We start from the raw sequence: 18,510 nt of genomic DNA on the forward strand, positions 1-18,510 counted from the left end.
CGTCTCTCTTTTTTTTACACCACAAATACCTCTTCCTCCAATCAACAGCAAAGACTACAAGGAAATAATACAAAAGAAACTTGTGGAAAAGAAAAAGAACAAAGGAAGGTCGAAAGAATTGACCATCATCTTCTTGCTCATACTCCATCAATATCTCTAACTCTACCATATTAAAGTTTTATCTTCTTCAAACCACCATAGCCATTACAAAACAAATACAATCTTAAGCCAAAACTTCTTCCTCTCTCCATTCCCATGATAGATACCTCCTTCATTCTTCAATGTATTCTAACCAAAATGAATGCTTCCCTACATAATACCATAACAAACTCACCTTAATTTTTTTACTTCTTCAATTAACAACCATGAACACATAACCTCACACAAAATATCATCTCATTGAAACAACACACACTAGCAATCTTCTCACCTTCATTTTGATTCAACAACCCAACCGCAACAACACGTCGACACCACAACATCGCCCAACACATCAGAAGCTTTCAGCCACTGCTTTACACCACTGGAAAACCATCACCATCTTGAATTCGAACGAACCACCTCTTCGCCGTCTCACTTGTTTCCATCATTGATGTGTCCGATTCGAGTAAGCATCGAGAGAGATGATAAGTCTTTATTTTTAAGCCATTGTTGATGTTTGAGTTTTTTTAGAGAGTTAAAAAATAAAAGAATAGAGATAGGAGAGCTGAGTTTTCCTACTCGTATCAGGTACTGGTCTTTTATGCTACTGATTTTGTTTTTCTTTTATGTTTTTTTTCATTTATTTATTAGAGTTGAGATTTACTTTTTGATTTTATTGGTTTGGATTGGATAACTTAGATGAAGATTTGTTTAATGAATCTTTACAAAGACAAGATTTGTTTTTAAGTATATGTTTCTGGTATAAAAAGTCAAAGATAAATAATGGCAAAAGATCTTTAAATTTTGAGTACTGTATTGTTGGTACTAGGAAACAAATTATCATATGTCAGCTATGAAGTATTGAACCTTATAACTAGTATTGTTAATTTTGGTAAGTTTTAGAACTCATGAAATCTTAAATAATATTGACTTCAAGATCAACATGTAAGAAGAGAAAAAAATGTGTTTGCCTCATTTGTAAAGAACAATAGTTATTTAGATCTTTTAAACTTAAGTTTTTAAAATTTGAAGTGTTCTATGTGGGTCTTTTAATGTAATTAGGACTATTTGGTTTAGAATTTGTTATTGTTTGTTTTAAATGCATCACCACAAATGACAACTAGCTTGTAAAATAGGAAAATAAGTCTATTTTGGTTTAGACTAAGTTTAGAATTGCTTCCAATTTCATATAATGTTTGACACTTTTTTTATACTGTTGCGGTGGAAATAGGATATCAAACTATTAATTAGCTTGAATCACAATTCTTAATTCACAACCGCTCTTTGATTTATCCGAAGGACAAGGTCAAAAGAGGAAAAACCTATACTTGCATCGTAAGCACAATGCGGGGAGATACCTAGGTAAGGGGTTGGTTAAGCTTAGGGAAGGTACTAGCACCCTAAACTTCTGTAGTACTCTACAGGAACCTTTTGTTTATTGTATGTCTTTTTATTTTTATTATCTGTTGGGAATATGTACTGAGCTAAAGGATAAAGTGACCTAAAAGAGACCTAAGGGTTAGTCCTAAGTTTACTCGGCAAGACGTCGCATCTTGTGCCTACATATCCTGACGGGAATGGAATCAGAGTAATTGTAGTTCCCCTCGTAAGGGAGGTTAGAAACGTCTTGACTGTGGTCAAGGTTTCAATGGGGAATAAACGTATCTTAAGGACACGCTTACGGGGAGTGCGGAGGCTCCAACCTCTACGTTGAATTTGTTAATTAAAATTAGGGTTGAAATTATTAGGGATTCCACGGCGGGAAACCCTACAACAGAGTACGACGACTCTTTGACCTAAAGCTAGGGTAAAGGGCATTTGGGTCCGCGGCGGGACGCCTAAGCTGATTAGGGTTTTGAAACATTCAAAGGGTAAGGCTATTGACTCGGCGGTCAAACGGCTAGACCTAATTCCTTCGGAAGGGAAATAACGGGAAAACATGCAAACATGGCAAAATATTATATGGCAGAAATAAAGTGCTGAAAGTAAAGAAAGCTGTCGCGATGATCATTCGCGTAAATTACAAATCCCAAAAAAATGCAAAAATAAAATAAACTGCGACCATGGCCTCGCGTAAATTACATCCATGGAACAAAATAAACTGAATAAATATTAATCGGAATTTAAGCATGATCTGAGGAGAAACACAAAGAACATTAGTGAAAAGTTAGACAGAAATCAACGGCAAAAATGAAACTGCTAAATTGAAGGAGAAAAATACAAATTTTGTTACGGGTTCATTATTATTTTAAGAAAAAAAACCCCTGTCATATTTTTAATTATTTTACAAAAAAAAAAAAAGATCTATTTTAATTTTAATTTTTGCATTTTTACGATAAGAAAGAAAATTAAGTTTTATTTAAAAAAAAAAAAGCTAATTCTTAATTTAAAACAAAGATTTCTAACAAGCGGACCTTTTATCCTTACCATTAATCTAACTTTAACCAACGACTCATATTGCTAATGAAACAAATTTTTTTTTTTAAAAGTTAGTAAATTAATAAGACTAACTACAGGTTATTGTTAAAACATGTTAATGGTATAAGGATATTTTTTTACTATAAGTTACTAAAACAAATTAATTACAATAAACCTATATAAAAATCTACAACTATTTGAGGAATCCCAATTATTAAACCCCTACTAACTTTTCAATATTAATATTTTAAAAAAAATAGTGTTTATTATAATAAAATAAAGAGCAAAACAAAAGAAAAGTGGAAGATAGTGAAGGACAGTAAAGCAGAAACAAATTAAAAGGCTAGGTTGTCTTGGTTAGGGTTTGACAATCCTTTTTCCTCTTCTTCGCTTCCTGCATGTGTGCCTCGCCGCCATGGATGCTTTTCCGAAAGCTTCTTTCCCCTTCCTTTCCATTGATGCATGCTCCTATTTCTTCTTCAATTCATTATACCTAAACACGAAACATACAGAAATCATCCGAAAATTAGTAATGACCGAAAATCTATACCTGTTGATGGTGAAGAACGGCCGGTGATAAGAACTTTCTGAGGCCTCTGGCTGCGGCTTCGACGGTGACGGTTCGATGGCTTTCCTTTGCTAGGTTCAGATCGTTATTCTCAAGGTTTGCTTCTTTTTCTTTCTCCGTTTGTGATCCGAGGTGATGATGAAGGAGCGGAGGCTCCTCTGAACCTCTGTTGTTGTTGAGCCGCTGCGGCAAGTTCTTCTCTTCGATCCCCTTTTTTGAAGAACCATATGAAACTCTTATACTTCCGTTTGATGGGCCTGGACGATTTTTGCGACGCCGCTGCGAACTTAACGCCTCTTTTCCAGGAGATATTGGTGCTGAGTTTGACAGGATCTTGTGTGGTTTTCTAAAGTTTTCTTAGATTTGCTTGCTTTTTTTTCGGAAAAAACTATTGCTTGGATTGTTGAACGGATCCAGTGGATTTGAAAACTTGTTAATTAAACCGGTTCGATGGACTGGTTTTCTGAAATGTTTTTCTGAACTGGTTTCTGAATTGGTTTTGTTTGAACTATTTCAGCTTGTTGGACTTTTTGTTGGAATTGTGTTTTTCATAGGACGATTGGAGTTAAGGTCCCATTTGGGGCAAACCGTCCTCCTGAGAAAAATCACTTCTCAAACCGGCTTTTCAAATAAGCTCTTTTCTGTATAATCTCTTTTTGGCCAAGCAATCTCAAAATGCAATTTTCCTCTCAAACCGGCTTTTCAAATAAGCTCTTTTCTGTATAATCTCTTTTTGGCCAAGCAATCTCAAAATGCAATTTTCCTCTCAAACCGGCTTTTCAAATAAGCTCTTTTCTGTATAATCTCTTTTTGGCCAAGCAATCTCAAAATGCAGTTTTCCTCTTCATCTTTCGGTGCCTTTCGATAAGAACAAACATCTGCCCTGTTCTGGCCGAGGTCGCGAACCGGACATCCGATGATGATATCTCTGAGGGTGTCAAATTAACCGATTCAATTTCCTTGTTTTTGCTCATTTTGCAGGTTTGAAGATATGTCGAAAAAGTCGGAGAATCGGAGCGAATAGACATCGGACAGTATAGTAACTTAAGAATTTTATGATTCCTTTTGTAGAAAATGTACTTATTATTTTTGTAATTTTATGTATTATTATTTTTGTGTAAAGAGTTAATAAAAATTCCTTATTTTTGTGGAAAATTATTATTATGATTATGCAAAACAAAATGAAAACCACTGCATATGCTGTTTGTTTAATGTTGGAAATAGAATTAAAATAAAACTATGAAATAAAGTTATAATTTTTTTTTAAAATGAAGTTATCTAAAATGAAATGAAAACTTAAAACGAGATTAAATGAAATGAAAACTTAAAACGGGATTAGCTATTTTAAAATGAAATAAAACTTAAAATGAGATTAGTTATTTTAAAATGAAATAAAACTTAAAATGAGATTAGTTATTTTAAAATGAAATAAAACTTAAAATGAGATTAGTTATTTTAAAATGAAATAAAACTTAAAATGAGATTAATTATTTTAAAATGAAATAAAACTTAAAATGAGATTAATTATTTTAAAATGAAATAAAACTTAAAATGAGATGATCTATTTTAAAATGAAATGAAATATAAAATAGAATTAAATAAAATTAATTTAAAATAAAATGACGGTACAATGCAATATGGTTATCCGACTAACTTCGCTTCCGACACCATTTCCGATTAAAATCTCCCAACCAGATCAAACAAACCAAAGTTCCTGATTACAACTCAAAATTCAAACTTGACGGCCGGCTGTAAACAAATGACCGTTTTGCCCTTCATAAGCTAAAGAGCGCACCACGCGATGTTTCCTGCAAAATCAACCAACTACAAGAACTTGTTAGTAATTAGTTAAATGCAAAAATGCAACAGAACGCGAGATGGTTCGACTAATCTTAGGGCAAAATTTGGGGTGTTACAGTTGCCCCTATTTAAATAACTTCGCCGAATGATTTGAGCGACGTAGGCTCGAGAAATCATGGTGAAAGGGATTTAAATATAGATAACCGAAAATTTTGCCCTTAGATGCGGCGATATGCACCGCTAGGGACAAAACGGAATAGAATAATCCTGACCATGCTATGATGCGTATGATGCGGATGATGGAATGATAAATGCAATGATACAGACGATACGACGACACAGGGGACAGACGCAATGAACGAACCACACTGGGGAATATGACGCACTGGGGAAACAGCGTGACACGGGGAATTCTAAAGATGATGGTCAACTGGTGCGAGCACGACCAACCGTCACTTTTAGAAAGGGAATAGTAAAACGGGATCCTCAATGGAGATGGCACCGACGGAACGGCCTCCACTGGGGAATATCTGAGAGTAAATGATCAACAGGTTCAGGTGTGACCGGCTGATAGCCTAGGGTAAAAAAGTAGGATCAGCACGACTGTAGGATCGATTAACAAGATGCTGGGGCATTGAGCAAAGCATAACCTCCGAGCTTCTGGAAACTCTCCCTCGTGACAGGATCAAACAGAATTTTTAGGAATCCGTAGGAAATATACGTGGTAAAACCGGCTGTATGCCAAAATAAATGGACTTTAATGGAAATGCCCTAATAAGCTTTCTCGAGAGAGAACTGCCACTTATCGTTGGAAGGGACTTATATGCCAAACTAAATAAGCTTTCCAATAAAGAGGTTGTTGCTTATCTGTGGATAATAGATGAAAAATTGATTGATTGATGAGCTCCGTTGGAGGGAATTGTCACTCATCTGATAGATAAACCTCTTCATATCTAAGGTCGGCGCCCGGAATACGATTCAGATTCTTCTTTTACTAAAGGATAAAATGGTCCACGGAGGGAGGCCCAAGAATGAGTACGGCGACTCAACATTTTGAAGTTTAGGAAAAGATATGTCCACAGCGGGACACCCAAACATGAGTGCGGCGACTCACCTTCTTAAGGTTTAGGGAAGGATATGTCCACGACGGGATGCTCAAGAATGAGTGCGGCGACCCAACGTCTTAAGGTTTGATGTAGGTGATACGCTCCTCGGCTGGGAACTGTCGCTTGTCTGCAAAGGATTGTAGATGATTTCCTTGAAAGATAGTGCAAAATAAATGCACGTCCAGGTAGGTTCAGTGACCGACGGGACCGAAGTTCGATCTGGAACTGGGCTAGAAAGACTCCATTGGGGAAATAACCTCAAATGGGGATTATCCTATCCTAACACGGAAAGATAGCTGAAATAACCATCGCCCACGAGGGTTGAACTCTGTGGCGATTAGCTGGAAATAAATAGTATTTTATGCTTAGGCTGACGATCTACTTGGAGAGAGCGGACTAACCTAGTTACTCGGAGGTAACGACAAAGGATGACGATGAATAGCAAACATGCTAATGCGCATGCCAAAGTGTATACTACTGTGTATGTAAAAACGTCATGCAATGAATATGCACTGCTTAGGCCATGTGTATGCTAACAAAACCGACGAGCGGAGGACCTGAGATGAAATAAGCATTTCGATGGGAATACCCGGGGACCTCTGGAACAGTACCCCTCTTAGGGGATAAGAAGAGCTGATGGGAGAACCGAATTTGGCTTCAAGGTATAACTTCCCTGGGGAGATAATATCGTGACTTTCATATGGGGATATGATACGGCTTTACTGGAGAGTATGATATCACGACTTCCACTGGGGATCTTTGACTTATGCATGAGGATACGATGTCAGGACTATCCGTGGGGGATAACTGTCATGAACCATAGTCAGCCAAAGAACTATTAGGATCAGAGACTTCCGGGGATAAATATCCGCTTCGCGGGGACGATATGGAATTAGGCCACTTCATGGAGACAACGTAGCAACTTCCTGGGAATAGTACCTCGGCTTCCTACTGGGGAGAACTCAACAGACATTCCTGGGGGAAGTATTCCTAAGGCAAGTAAGGCAATTCTACTGAGGAACAGATGATCCCATTGAGGATGGGCCTTCCAGAATAGATATCACTTGGAGGATACTGGGGATAGCTCTGCAGTCTTGAGAGTCACTGGGGATTATCGAATGAATCACAAAAGTGTTGTCAACTTAAAATCTCGCTGGGGACTGTCTTTGGGAATATGATGGTAATGATCAAATGCTTATGCAACACCGAGACTTACCGGGGAGCGAAAAGATCCTTCACAGATTTCCATGAGTCAAACTAACTTTTGTTTCCAAATGTATTTTCGAGAAAATTATTTTGGTTTTGAAAACACTTTTCACGTTCAAATTTTATTAACAAAAGCAAATTGCATAACAAAATAAAACGGAGATACTGTGAACAAGGAAATTGAATAGCGAAAGGTAAATTTTATTGAAGAATGGTAACTTGCTAAAGGCATAGCTCCATGGAAAATTACAACTTTAAATTGGCAATATGGGAAAGGTTACATTGAATCCAACGACCTACTATCCCTAATGACCAAGACTACCCAAAACCTTGCTCATGAAGAGAGTGATTGGATTTGAAGTGGACTTCTGTAAATGTATCTGCGATGTTTGGTGTCATCCGATGCAGTGAAATGCCATGTCCCTAACTTTTGCCTGGACTGCCCTTTCGGGTTTTCAATCCACCGGGACGCTCATTTTTGCCTAAGCCGCCCTTTCGGGTTTTCAACTTAGCGAGCCATAGTATTATTTTTTCTTTAGGCATAATATTTTCGGACTGCATCAGAGTTCACAGGATGTGCGAGCTCTTCTCCATCCATTGTTGTAAGAATTAGCGATCCTCCGGAGAAGACTGTCTTAACAACAAATGGACCGTCGTAATTGGGCATCCACTTCCCGCGCATGTCCTTGTGAACTGGCAAGATCTTCTTGAGTACAAGTTCTCCTTGTTGAAACTCACGGATTCGGACTTTCTTGTCGAAGGCTCTCTTCATCCGTTTCTGGTATAGCTGCCCATGGCACATAGCCGTCAAACGCTTCTCGTCGATGAGGTTTAGCTGGTCGAATCTGTCTTGAACCCACTCGGTTTCATCTAGCTTGGCTTCCCTCAATACCCTTAAGGAAGGTAGCTCAACTTCAATGGGGAGGACGGCATCCATTCCATATACTAGTGAGAAAGGTGTTGCCCCTGTTGAAGTCCGAACAGTAGTTCTGTATCCATGCAAAGCGAATGGTAACATCTCATGCCAATCCTTGTAAGTCTTAACCATCTTTTGTAGGATCTTTTTGATGTTCTTGTTCGCAGCTTCAACAGCTCCATTCATCTTAGGACGGTATGGAGAAGAATTATGATGTGCAATCTTGAAGGTATCACATAACTCCTTCATAGTCTTATTGTTCAAATTGGTACCATTGTCAGTTATGATCCGACTTGGAACTCCATAACGACAAATAATTTCTTTCCTGATGAAGCGGGCAACCACCTGTTTGGTCACATTGGCGTAGGAAGCAGCTTCTACCCACTTGGTGAAATAGTCAATAGCAACTAGGATGAACCGGTGACCATTGGAAGCTTTTGGCTCAATTGCCCCAATCACGTCAATGCCCCACATGGAGAAAGGCCACGGTGAAGTCAGAACGTTCAACGGTGCAGGAGGAACATGCATTTTGTCAGCGTAGATCTGGCACTTGGGACACTTCCGGGCGTATTGGATACAGTCAGACTCCATCGTTAACCAGTAATATCCAGCTCTTAACATCTTTTTAGACATCGCATAACCATTGGCATGAGTCCCGAAGGTTCCCTCATGAATCTCCTGAAGTAACATGTCTGCTTCATGCTTGTCAACACATCTGAGCAAAACCATGTCGTAACTTCTTTTGTATAACACACCATTGCTGATGAAGAAACGGGATGCCAGTCTTCTCAATGTCTTCTTGTCAAGACAGGAAGCACCCTCGGGATACTCCTGTTTGAGCACATAATTCTTAATATCATGAAACCAGGGCTTTTCATCCACCTCATTTTCTTCGACCACCTGACAGTACGCGGGCTCGGTCCTGCGTTCAATTCGAATGAGAGGTGCTTCATTGACCAATTTGACCTTCCACATGGATGCTAACATGGCTAAAGAATCAGCCACATGATTCTCAGATCTCGGAACATGTTCGAACTTGATCTCGTCAAAATACTTAATCAACTCGATGATGTAGGCTCTATAAGGGATTAAATTCTCGTGCTTCGTCTCCCATTTACCCTTTACTTGATAAATAACCAAGGCTGAATCTCCACTTACCTTGAGAAGTTTGATTCGGAGGTCGATAGCTGCTTCAAGGCCAAGAATGCATGCTTCATACTCTGCGACATTGTTTGTACATTCAAAGTCTAACCTTGCTGTAAAAGGGGTGAACCCACCTTTCGGATTCATCAGAACTGCGCCTATACCATGCCCACTGTAATTTGAAGAACCATCAAACATCATCCTCCACCAGAGACCCGGTTCCGGACCTTCCTCCGGACCTGGCTCTTCACAATCTCTCTTTATCAATAGGATGTCTTCATCAGGAAAGTCGAACTTGAGAGGCTCATAATCTTCTACGGGCTGATCTGCCAGATAATCTGATAAAATACTTCCTTTGATAGCTTTCTGCGGTACGTACTGGATGTCATATTCCGATAGCAACATGTGCCAACGGGCAAGCCTCCCCGTCTGAGCCGGCTTTTCGAAAATGTACTTTATTGGATCCATCTTCGAAATCAATAATGTGGTATGACAAATCATGTACTGCCGGAGACGTCTAGCAGCCCATGCTAGCGCACAACAAGTCTTCTCCAAGAGTGAATATCTGTTTTCACAATCAGTGAACTTCTTGCTTAGATAGTATATGGCATGTTCCTTCCTTCCAGTCTCATCATGTTGCCCAAGTACGCAACCCATAGACTTCTCAAGAACGGTAAGGTACATGAACAACGGTCTTCCAGGAACAGGAGGGATTAAGATAGGAGGCTCTTGCAAGTAATCCTTGATCTTTTCAAACGCCCGCTGACAGTCAGGATTCCAATCAATAGTCTGGCCTTTGCATAGCAACTTGAAGATCGGTTCACAAGTAGCAGTCAAATTAGAGATAAACCTGGAAATATAGTTTAAACGCCCCAGAAAACATCTGACTTGTGTTTCAGTCTGCGGAGCTGGCATGTCTCGAATGGCTCGGACTTTATCAGGGTCTACTTCAATTCCTCGCTGACTGACAATAAAACCAAGTAGTTTTCCAGATCGAATACCAAAGGTACACTTAGCGGGATTCAGCTTCAACTGGTACTTTCTGAGTCGTTCAAATAACTTATTCAAATGATCCAAATGGTCCTCTTCGTTTCGAGATTTGGCGATCATATCATCCACATAAACTTCAATTTCTTTGTGCATCATGTCATGGAAGAGGGCAGTCATGGCCCGCTGATAGGTTGCCCCTGCATTCTTCAAACCGAAAGGCATAACTTTGTAGCAGAAGGTCCCCCAAGGGGTAATAAATGTAGTCTTTTCTCGGTCGGCTGGATCCATCTTGATCTGATTATAACCGGAGAAACCATCCATAAATGAGAAAACTGCAAAACTAGCTGTATTGTCGACAAGGGTATCAATATGAGGCAATGGGAAATCGTCTTTTGGACTAGCTTTGTTCAGATCCCTGTAGTCTACGCACATTCTGACCTTACCGTCCTTTTTGGGCACTGGAACAATGTTGGCAACCCAATCAGGATACTTTGCAACTGCAAGGAAACCCGCATCCAACTGTTTCTTAACCTCATCTCGAATCTTCAAAGCCATGTCAGGTCTCGTTCTTCGAAGTTTCTGTTTGACAGGAGGACATTCTGGCTTAAGCGGTAGTTTGTGAACTACAATATCTGTGTCTAAACCTGGCATATCTTGATACGACCATGCGAACACATCAACGTATTCCTTCAAAAGCTTTATCAACCCCTGCTTGATCTCAGCCCCAAGCATTGTACCAACCTTGACCTCTTTCTTGTCCTCGTCTGTGCCAAGATTAACCAAATCTACCTGCTCCTTATCTGGTTGAAGTTCCGTGTACTCGTACTCGACCAACTTTGTCAGTTCAGTGGGTACTTCAGAATCTTCCTCACCCTCATCTTCAGCTTGATAAATGGGTGAATCCCAATCAGGAGAGACAATATTGTCATTAGATTCAACAAGGTTTGTAATGTCACTGCATGTTGAAAGGCTTATTTTATTAAATGTTTAATGAAAATGAGAGAAGTGAAAATGTATTTTAGTTTGTTTTTGAAAAGGTTGCCAATTTCATTTTTAAAGGTGAAAAAAAAAACAGTGGAACAATTTGGAACAGAACAAAATGCATTTATTAATAATTGTTTGAAATGAAAGGTGGCCCTACAATGCGATCCAATAGCCTGGGGCAGAGCTAATGGATTTGAAAACACAAATGAGACATTAAATTACTTTGACACTGGAAAAATAACAGGAATCTCTATAGCCTCCCAGTTGCTCAATGTTGCACTACTCTTGAACACCAGGTTGCTTAAATCGTCATCTTCATCACCATCGCTGACGACATTAACTTGAAAACCTCCGCTGATAAACACTTCTTGGTAAATCTTCGGACGCCCTTCGACATTTGTAGAAGCTTTATCATGAGTTGGTCTGTAACCCAACCCGTGGCGATCAGTTTTGGTCTTGACGTTGATTATCTCTCCCCAACCTTCAGGAATGCCCCTGTCAATTGTTGATCTGGTACTCTTTAAGGATGAAAAAGATGGATTACTCTGGCCTTCCACAGTCTCTTCGACCTCCACTAACACCGCATTGGCGATCTCAAGTGCTTGGAAAGAAGTTTCCAACGCGTCTTCATCGGCCTCAATATAACGGAACAAAGATAAATTACTGACCATTAAATCCTCCTCACCGTGAATAATCATCAGCTTATCATCAACTACAAACTTCATCTTTTGGTGCAAGGTAGAAGTCACAGCCCCAGCAGCATGGATCCAAGGTCTTCCAAGTAGACAGCTGTAATTGGGATTGATATCCATGACTTGGAAAGTGATATTGAAAACATGCGGACCAATCAGAATTGGAAGTTCCACTTCTCCAATCACAGCTCTACGAGAACCATCAAACGCCTTGACAATCAAAGAAGTAGGCTTCACCATAGTTTCTTTGTAAGCCAACTTGCTAAGAACTCTCTTGGGTAGGACGTTCAAAGATGAACCGGTATCCACAAGCACCCTGGCTAAATTATCCTCTTGACACTTCGCTGATATGTGCAAAGCACGGTTGTGATTCGGGCCCTCTTTCGGTAGCTCTTCATTGCTGAAGCTAAGAGTATTACATGCGGTAATATTGGCGATCACACTATCAAACTGACCGGTAGTAATATCTTGAGCGACATGAGCTTGCGTCAACACTTTCTGCAAAGCAGCCCTATGAGCGGGTGAATTCAATAACAGAGACAGGATAGAGATCTTCGAAGGGGTCTGATGAAGCTGATCAACGACTTTGTAATCACTCTTCCTGATGATCCTTAAGAATTCAGCATCTGCATCATTAGTAACAACCTCTTTATTTTTATCTCTGGCAGGCACAGCAGTGTTAGTAGTTGTCTCTCTAGGTGGAGCCTCATCAAAACGGGGAGTGTACACGCGACCACTGCGAGTCATCCTGCTTGCCCCAGCTATGTTAGTCACACTTTCACCATCAACCTTCACTTCTTCTCTTGGAATGACCTTCCCAGATTCTTTGTCAATCGCGGTTACATCATACTTCCAAGGTACTGCTTTGGGATCACTGAATGGAAATGGGCTCGGTTTTTCGATAATCAACGGTTTAGGCTGGTCCACTGTTGGAGTAACAGGAGTCGGTATACTGAACACTGGCATGACAGAATTTGGTGCTGGCAAATTAAACACTGGTATCCTACCCCTTGATTCTGGCAAGTTGAAGGTAGGCTCAATTGCGGCTACTTCTTTCACCTGGTTAACTACTTGCAAAAAACCATCATCAATCAATCTCTGAACATCTTTCCGAACCATAACACAACCCTTATCACATCCCTTACAGCTCGTACAACCGATATGGGAAACAGATACTAGGCCTGCTTTAAACAGCTTTGAATGGAATGCCTTGAGTGGAGTCTTAATCTGAGCTACATCAAGGATAGAATTCTCTTCAGACGAAGCATCAATGGCATTAACAGCCCCATGGTCAGGCAAAGGGTTACTTTTGACATTGGGCGGCGGATCGTTGAATGACAGAATCTTCTTTTCCATCAGATCCCTCACAAGGTTTTTCAAAGCATAACAGTTCTCCAAGTCGTGACCTGGCGCACCCTCATGAAATAAACAATGAGCGGCGGCGTTGTAGTTGGCTGGCAAAGGATTCGGAGGCGGTCCCAAAGCTCGAGTAGTGACCAAACCGCGTTGCACCAAGTAAGGATACAACTCGGTGAACGTCATCGGAATCGGTGGACAAGTCTTGTATAGTCTCCTTGGAGCATTCTGGCGAGGTGCCTGGTTCCTCGGTTGTTGACTCGCCTGAGCGTTGGATGCTTGTTGATAGTTCGGAGGAGGATAAACCGGAGGCGGATAACCAGGAACCTGTTGCATGGGCTGATAAACGGGCGCTTGTGGAGCTTGTTGGTTGAAAGATGGTGCAACAGCAGCCACGTATGGCGGTGGTGCATACTGAACCGGGTATCCCTGTGGTTGGGGATACTGTGGAGGATATTGATACTGCCTATTCCTTCTCCTATCTGAAGACACAGCATGAGTCTCTCCCTCCTTCTTTCTCTGAGGATTGACGGAAGTCTTCTTAGCTTGGTCCTTCGAACTCATACTGCTAGAACCACTGGACATCTTTCCACTCTTAATAGCTAATTCAACCTTTACTCCAACAGCAACAATATCAGCGAAATTCGTGGTTACACTACCCACCATCCTTTCATAGAACTCAGGACGAACGGTGTCAACAAACCAGTCAGCTAATTCTTTATCAGTCAATGGAGGTTCAACCTGGGAAGCAATTTCCCTCCATCGCTGGGCGTATTCCTTAAAGGTTTCAGAATTTTTCTGCGTCATACTCAAAAGTTGTCTCCTGTCAGGAGCCAAATCCATGTTGTACTTATAGTGCTTAATGAAAGCGTCAGACAAATCTTGAAAAGACTTGATGTGAGATTGGTCCAATGTTAAATACCACTTCGACGAGGCACCTTTCAGACTGTCTTGAAAACAGTGGATCATCAACTTGTCATTTTCCACATGGGCAGCCATCCTACGGTAGTACATTATCAAAAGGCTTTTCGGACATGTAGTCCCTTCATAGCAGTCAAAGTTCGGAGTCTTGAACTTTGGCGGAATAACTAAACCGGAAACCAAACAGATGTCTCTAGCAGCAGCACCAAAGATCTGGTCTCCTTCCATCTTTCTTAATCTTTTATCAATAGTAACAACCTCCTCGCGGAGCCTATCACGCGGCTGGTACCCTTCATCATTATCATCCAGAATTTCATAAACAGGCTCATTAAGATAAGGCTGCACCCGAGTATGGACATTAGCTTGTGTGAAGGTAGGGACCACCTTCGGAGGCTCGGGAACCAAAGGCACAGTCTGTTGAACGTTCTGTATAACCGGCATGGCTTGTTGACCACTTTGTGCAACTGACATAGTTTGTTGAACTGACGTAACAACAGGCGGATGTATGAAACTCTGCGAAAGACCATAAGGAAATGGGTTCTCAACTGAAACAACCGGCGGATCTACGGCAGCGGTAGTGTTGATCTCAGAGACCACAGTAGGCTGAGTATCCATCTTTGCATTGATAACCTGAAGTAGTTCCATAATCGTTCCTACATTCCCTCGAAGGTCTGCTAGCTCGTTGTTAACGCGATCCATCTCTTGAGCATGCTCTTCCATCCTTCTTCGAGCTTGAGCTCTAGTGTTGTATCGATTCAGGGTGACGAAACTGTACGCATTAGAACCGAGTATGAGACAACCGGGAGACACATGAAATGCAAAATGTGATGCAAAATGCGAATGAAAGATTTCATGGAATTCAAGCCTTTACGAACATCGCGGAATACCACTGGGATCTTTATTTATTAATTTGAAAATGGATTACAAATAAATATTCTTAAAAAATCTTAACAAGGAAAAAAAAATAAAAAAAATAAATAAAAGCTACGAAAGCCCTAAGGAAGCGTAGTCCACGACTTCAACGAGTAGGCGGAGAGTCGGAGGAAAATAAATCCTCGTAGATTCTTCTCTTTTTGTAGGAAAGCACTTCTTCATTCTTCGCCTGCAGCTGCATTTGTAGCTCTTCATTCTCACTGACGATAACCTGATATTTATTTTTCCACGTTTCTGCCTCATGTTGTGATCTCTTCAAAGCGATTTCCAACTTTTCAGCTTCGGACATGAATACTAAAACAGGTTCTCTTCTCGGAGGTAAAGGATCTTGGCGAGGATAAGGCATCTTCAGCTTGATGGCTCTTTCCCGGACCCAACGAAGATAAGGTTCCATAGACACACAATTCGGCTTTCCCAAACTTTCTTTGCCTTTCTTGTGCAAATGACGCCAAGCGGATACAATCTGATCTTGAAGTTCTTTGTCACCCTTAAAGAAGATTTTCTCCACATGAACACTTTTAGGCGGTTCTTTCAAGGGATACCCTAACTGTCGGCGAGCTAGGACTGGATTGTAGCTGATTCCTCCATTAAAACCAAGTAAAGGTACGTTGGCAAAGTCTCCACAGCTGTCGATAATTAGTATTCCATCATACACACGATTATACCAAACGATGTCCGAGTGTGTCAGCGCCATGACCCTTGGTGACCAAAATCCCTTGTCAAGACTCAAAAAAGACTTGGGCAAGTGCGAAATAAACCACTTGTATAATAAAGGCACGCAACAGGTGATCATTCCTCCACCATGAAAATTCCGGAGATGTATGGAATGATAAGTGTTACCCAATAACGTTGGTACTGGATTGTTCTTCATGAATATTTTGATGGCGTTAATGTCAACGAATCCTTCAAAACTTGGGAAGAGTAGCATTCCATAAATAAGCAAAGCAAGGATTGTTTCAAAGGTAGGCATGCTTAAATGATCGGCATAATATTGGGCTTTCTTGATTAAGAAAAGCGTAGGTAACCCTACAGTTCCGCCTTTGGCGATCATATTGCCTTTGATGTCGGACACCTTTAAGCATATGGCTTTAGCAATGTCTTCCTCTTTAGGGTCCTTCTCTAAGAAAGGGAACGGAGACTTATCCATAATAGGTAACCCCACCAACTGAGAGTACTCTTCTAAGGTAGGTAATAGCTGATAATCTGGGAACGTGAAACAATGGTAATCCGGATCATAGAACTGTAGTAACGTAGAAAGAAGCCCATCCTTCACTTGGATTCTCAATAAGGATAATAGCCTTCCGTACTTGTCCTTGAACCCCTCTTGATCTTCAACCAAAGCTCCTAGCTTCCTTAGGTCATCCAACTTAAAATTCTTAAAAGAGTATTTCAAGGTGTTTCTCTTATTGTAATCCATGGTAGCCTGCGATGTTCATAAATAAAGTTTGAATTCCATGAGATGTAATGCAATGTGATGTTTTATGGATGTAATACACATAAACACACAAAGTCCTAGGTTATAGGTATATGAGCGGAAGTCAAGGTCTACCCATCCCACAGAGGTATGTACTATAGGGTTAATTGTACCTGCGGAACAAGGGTTCTAAATCGGTGCCCAAAGTCATCAGTCCATCTTTCGGATATTATCAATTTCCCAATTGACTCGGTGGTTAATAATATTCTCAAGAGAACCTCTTTTGAGTGTGGTATCGCGTAGCAACTATTTTGGGATTACTCCCTCATAGTCCCCGCACTACGTCCTATATAAGGCCAAAGTGGTGTTAAGGTAACTACGGTCCCCGGTGTCATAGGCTCCCATCGAAGATAGTAAGTGTCTTCACGATTACTCGTTCAACAGAACTACCTTTCAAAAGGGCCTCAACTGAGCGGTGATTCTCAAGTCGGCTTGGTCGGGATTCAACTCCCTATAAGCTTCGTTGAATCTATCACCTCCTATAATAAGTTCACTCAAATCCGGGTGTAGGACTTACCTCACAACAAAGATACCCCCCATAATACACAATAATATATACATACAATTAATAGTATAAAATATCATACAATAAACAAAATAGGGGCAACCCTTAATTATGTTGTCCCCAGTGAAGTCGCCATTTTCTGTTGCGGTGGAAATAGGATATCAAACTATTAATTAGCTTGAATCACAATTCTTAATTCACAACCGCTCTTTGATTTATCCGAAGGACAAGGTCAAAAGAGGAAAAACCTATACTTGCATCGTAAGCACAATGCGGGGAGATACCTAGGTAAGGGGTTGGTTAAGCTTAGGGAAGGTACTAGCACCCTAAACTTCTGTAGTACTCTACAGGAACCTTTTGTTTATTGTATGTCTTTTTATTTTTATTATCTGTTGGGAATATGTACTGAGCTAAAGGATAAAGTGACCTAAAAGAGACCTAAGGGTTAGTCCTAAGTTTACTCGGCAAGACGTCGCATCTTGTGCCTACATATCCTGACGGGAATGGAATCAGAGTAATTGTAGTTCCCCTCGTAAGGGAGGTTAGAAACGTCTTGACTGTGGTCAAGGTTTCAATGGGGAATAAACGTATCTTAAGGACACGCTTACGGGGAGTGCGGAGGCTCCAACCTCTACGTTGAATTTGTTAATTAAAATTAGGGTTGAAATTATTAGGGATTCCACGGCGGGAAACCCTACAACAGAGTACGACGACTCTTTGACCTAAAGCTAGGGTAAAGGGCATTTGGGTCCGCGGCGGGACGCCTAAGCTGATTAGGGTTTTGAAACATTCAAAGGGTAAGGCTATTGACTCGGCGGTCAAACGGCTAGACCTAATTCCTTCGGAAGGGAAATAACGGGAAAACATGCAAACATGGCAAAATATTATATGGCAGAAATAAAGTGCTGAAAGTAAAGAAAGCTGTCGCGATGATCATTCGCGTAAATTACAAATCCCAAAAAAATGCAAAAATAAAATAAACTGCGACCATGGCCTCGCGTAAATTACATCCATGGAACAAAATAAACTGAATAAATATTAATCGGAATTTAAGCATGATCTGAGGAGAAACACAAAGAACATTAGTGAAAAGTTAGACAGAAATCAACGGCAAAAATGAAACTGCTAAATTGAAGGAGAAAAATACAAATTTTGTTACGGGTTCATTATTATTTTAAGAAAAAAAACCCCTGTCATATTTTTAATTATTTTACAAAAAAAAAAAAAGATCTATTTTAATTTTAATTTTTGCATTTTTACGATAAGAAAGAAAATTAAGTTTTATTTAAAAAAAAAAAAGCTAATTCTTAATTTAAAACAAAGATTTCTAACAAGCGGACCTTTTATCCTTACCATT

The 18,510-nt window shown here is 40.2% G+C and overlaps 1 protein-coding gene across 1 annotated transcript; it reads right to left on the reverse strand.

The window, feature by feature from the left end:
* Positions 1 to 15,259: 15,259 nt before the first annotated feature.
* LOC127115238 (uncharacterized) lies at positions 15,260 to 16,591 on the reverse strand. The gene has a single exon (XM_051046828.1). It carries the CDS (start codon positions 16,589 to 16,591, stop codon positions 15,260 to 15,262), a length of 1,332 nt encoding a protein of 443 aa, XP_050902785.1.
* Positions 16,592 to 18,510: the final 1,919 nt, after the last annotated feature.

Source organism: Lathyrus oleraceus, chromosome 1 (genome assembly GCF_024323335.1).
Source record: "Lathyrus oleraceus cultivar Zhongwan6 chromosome 1, CAAS_Psat_ZW6_1.0, whole genome shotgun sequence".
Taxonomy (NCBI): domain Eukaryota; kingdom Viridiplantae; phylum Streptophyta; class Magnoliopsida; order Fabales; family Fabaceae; genus Lathyrus; species Lathyrus oleraceus.

Excerpts from the sequence above, each read along its gene's own strand:
- LOC127115238 (XM_051046828.1), bottom strand. The coding sequence starts at position 16,591 with ATGGATTACAATAAGAGAAACACCTTGAAATACTCTTTTAAGAATTTT.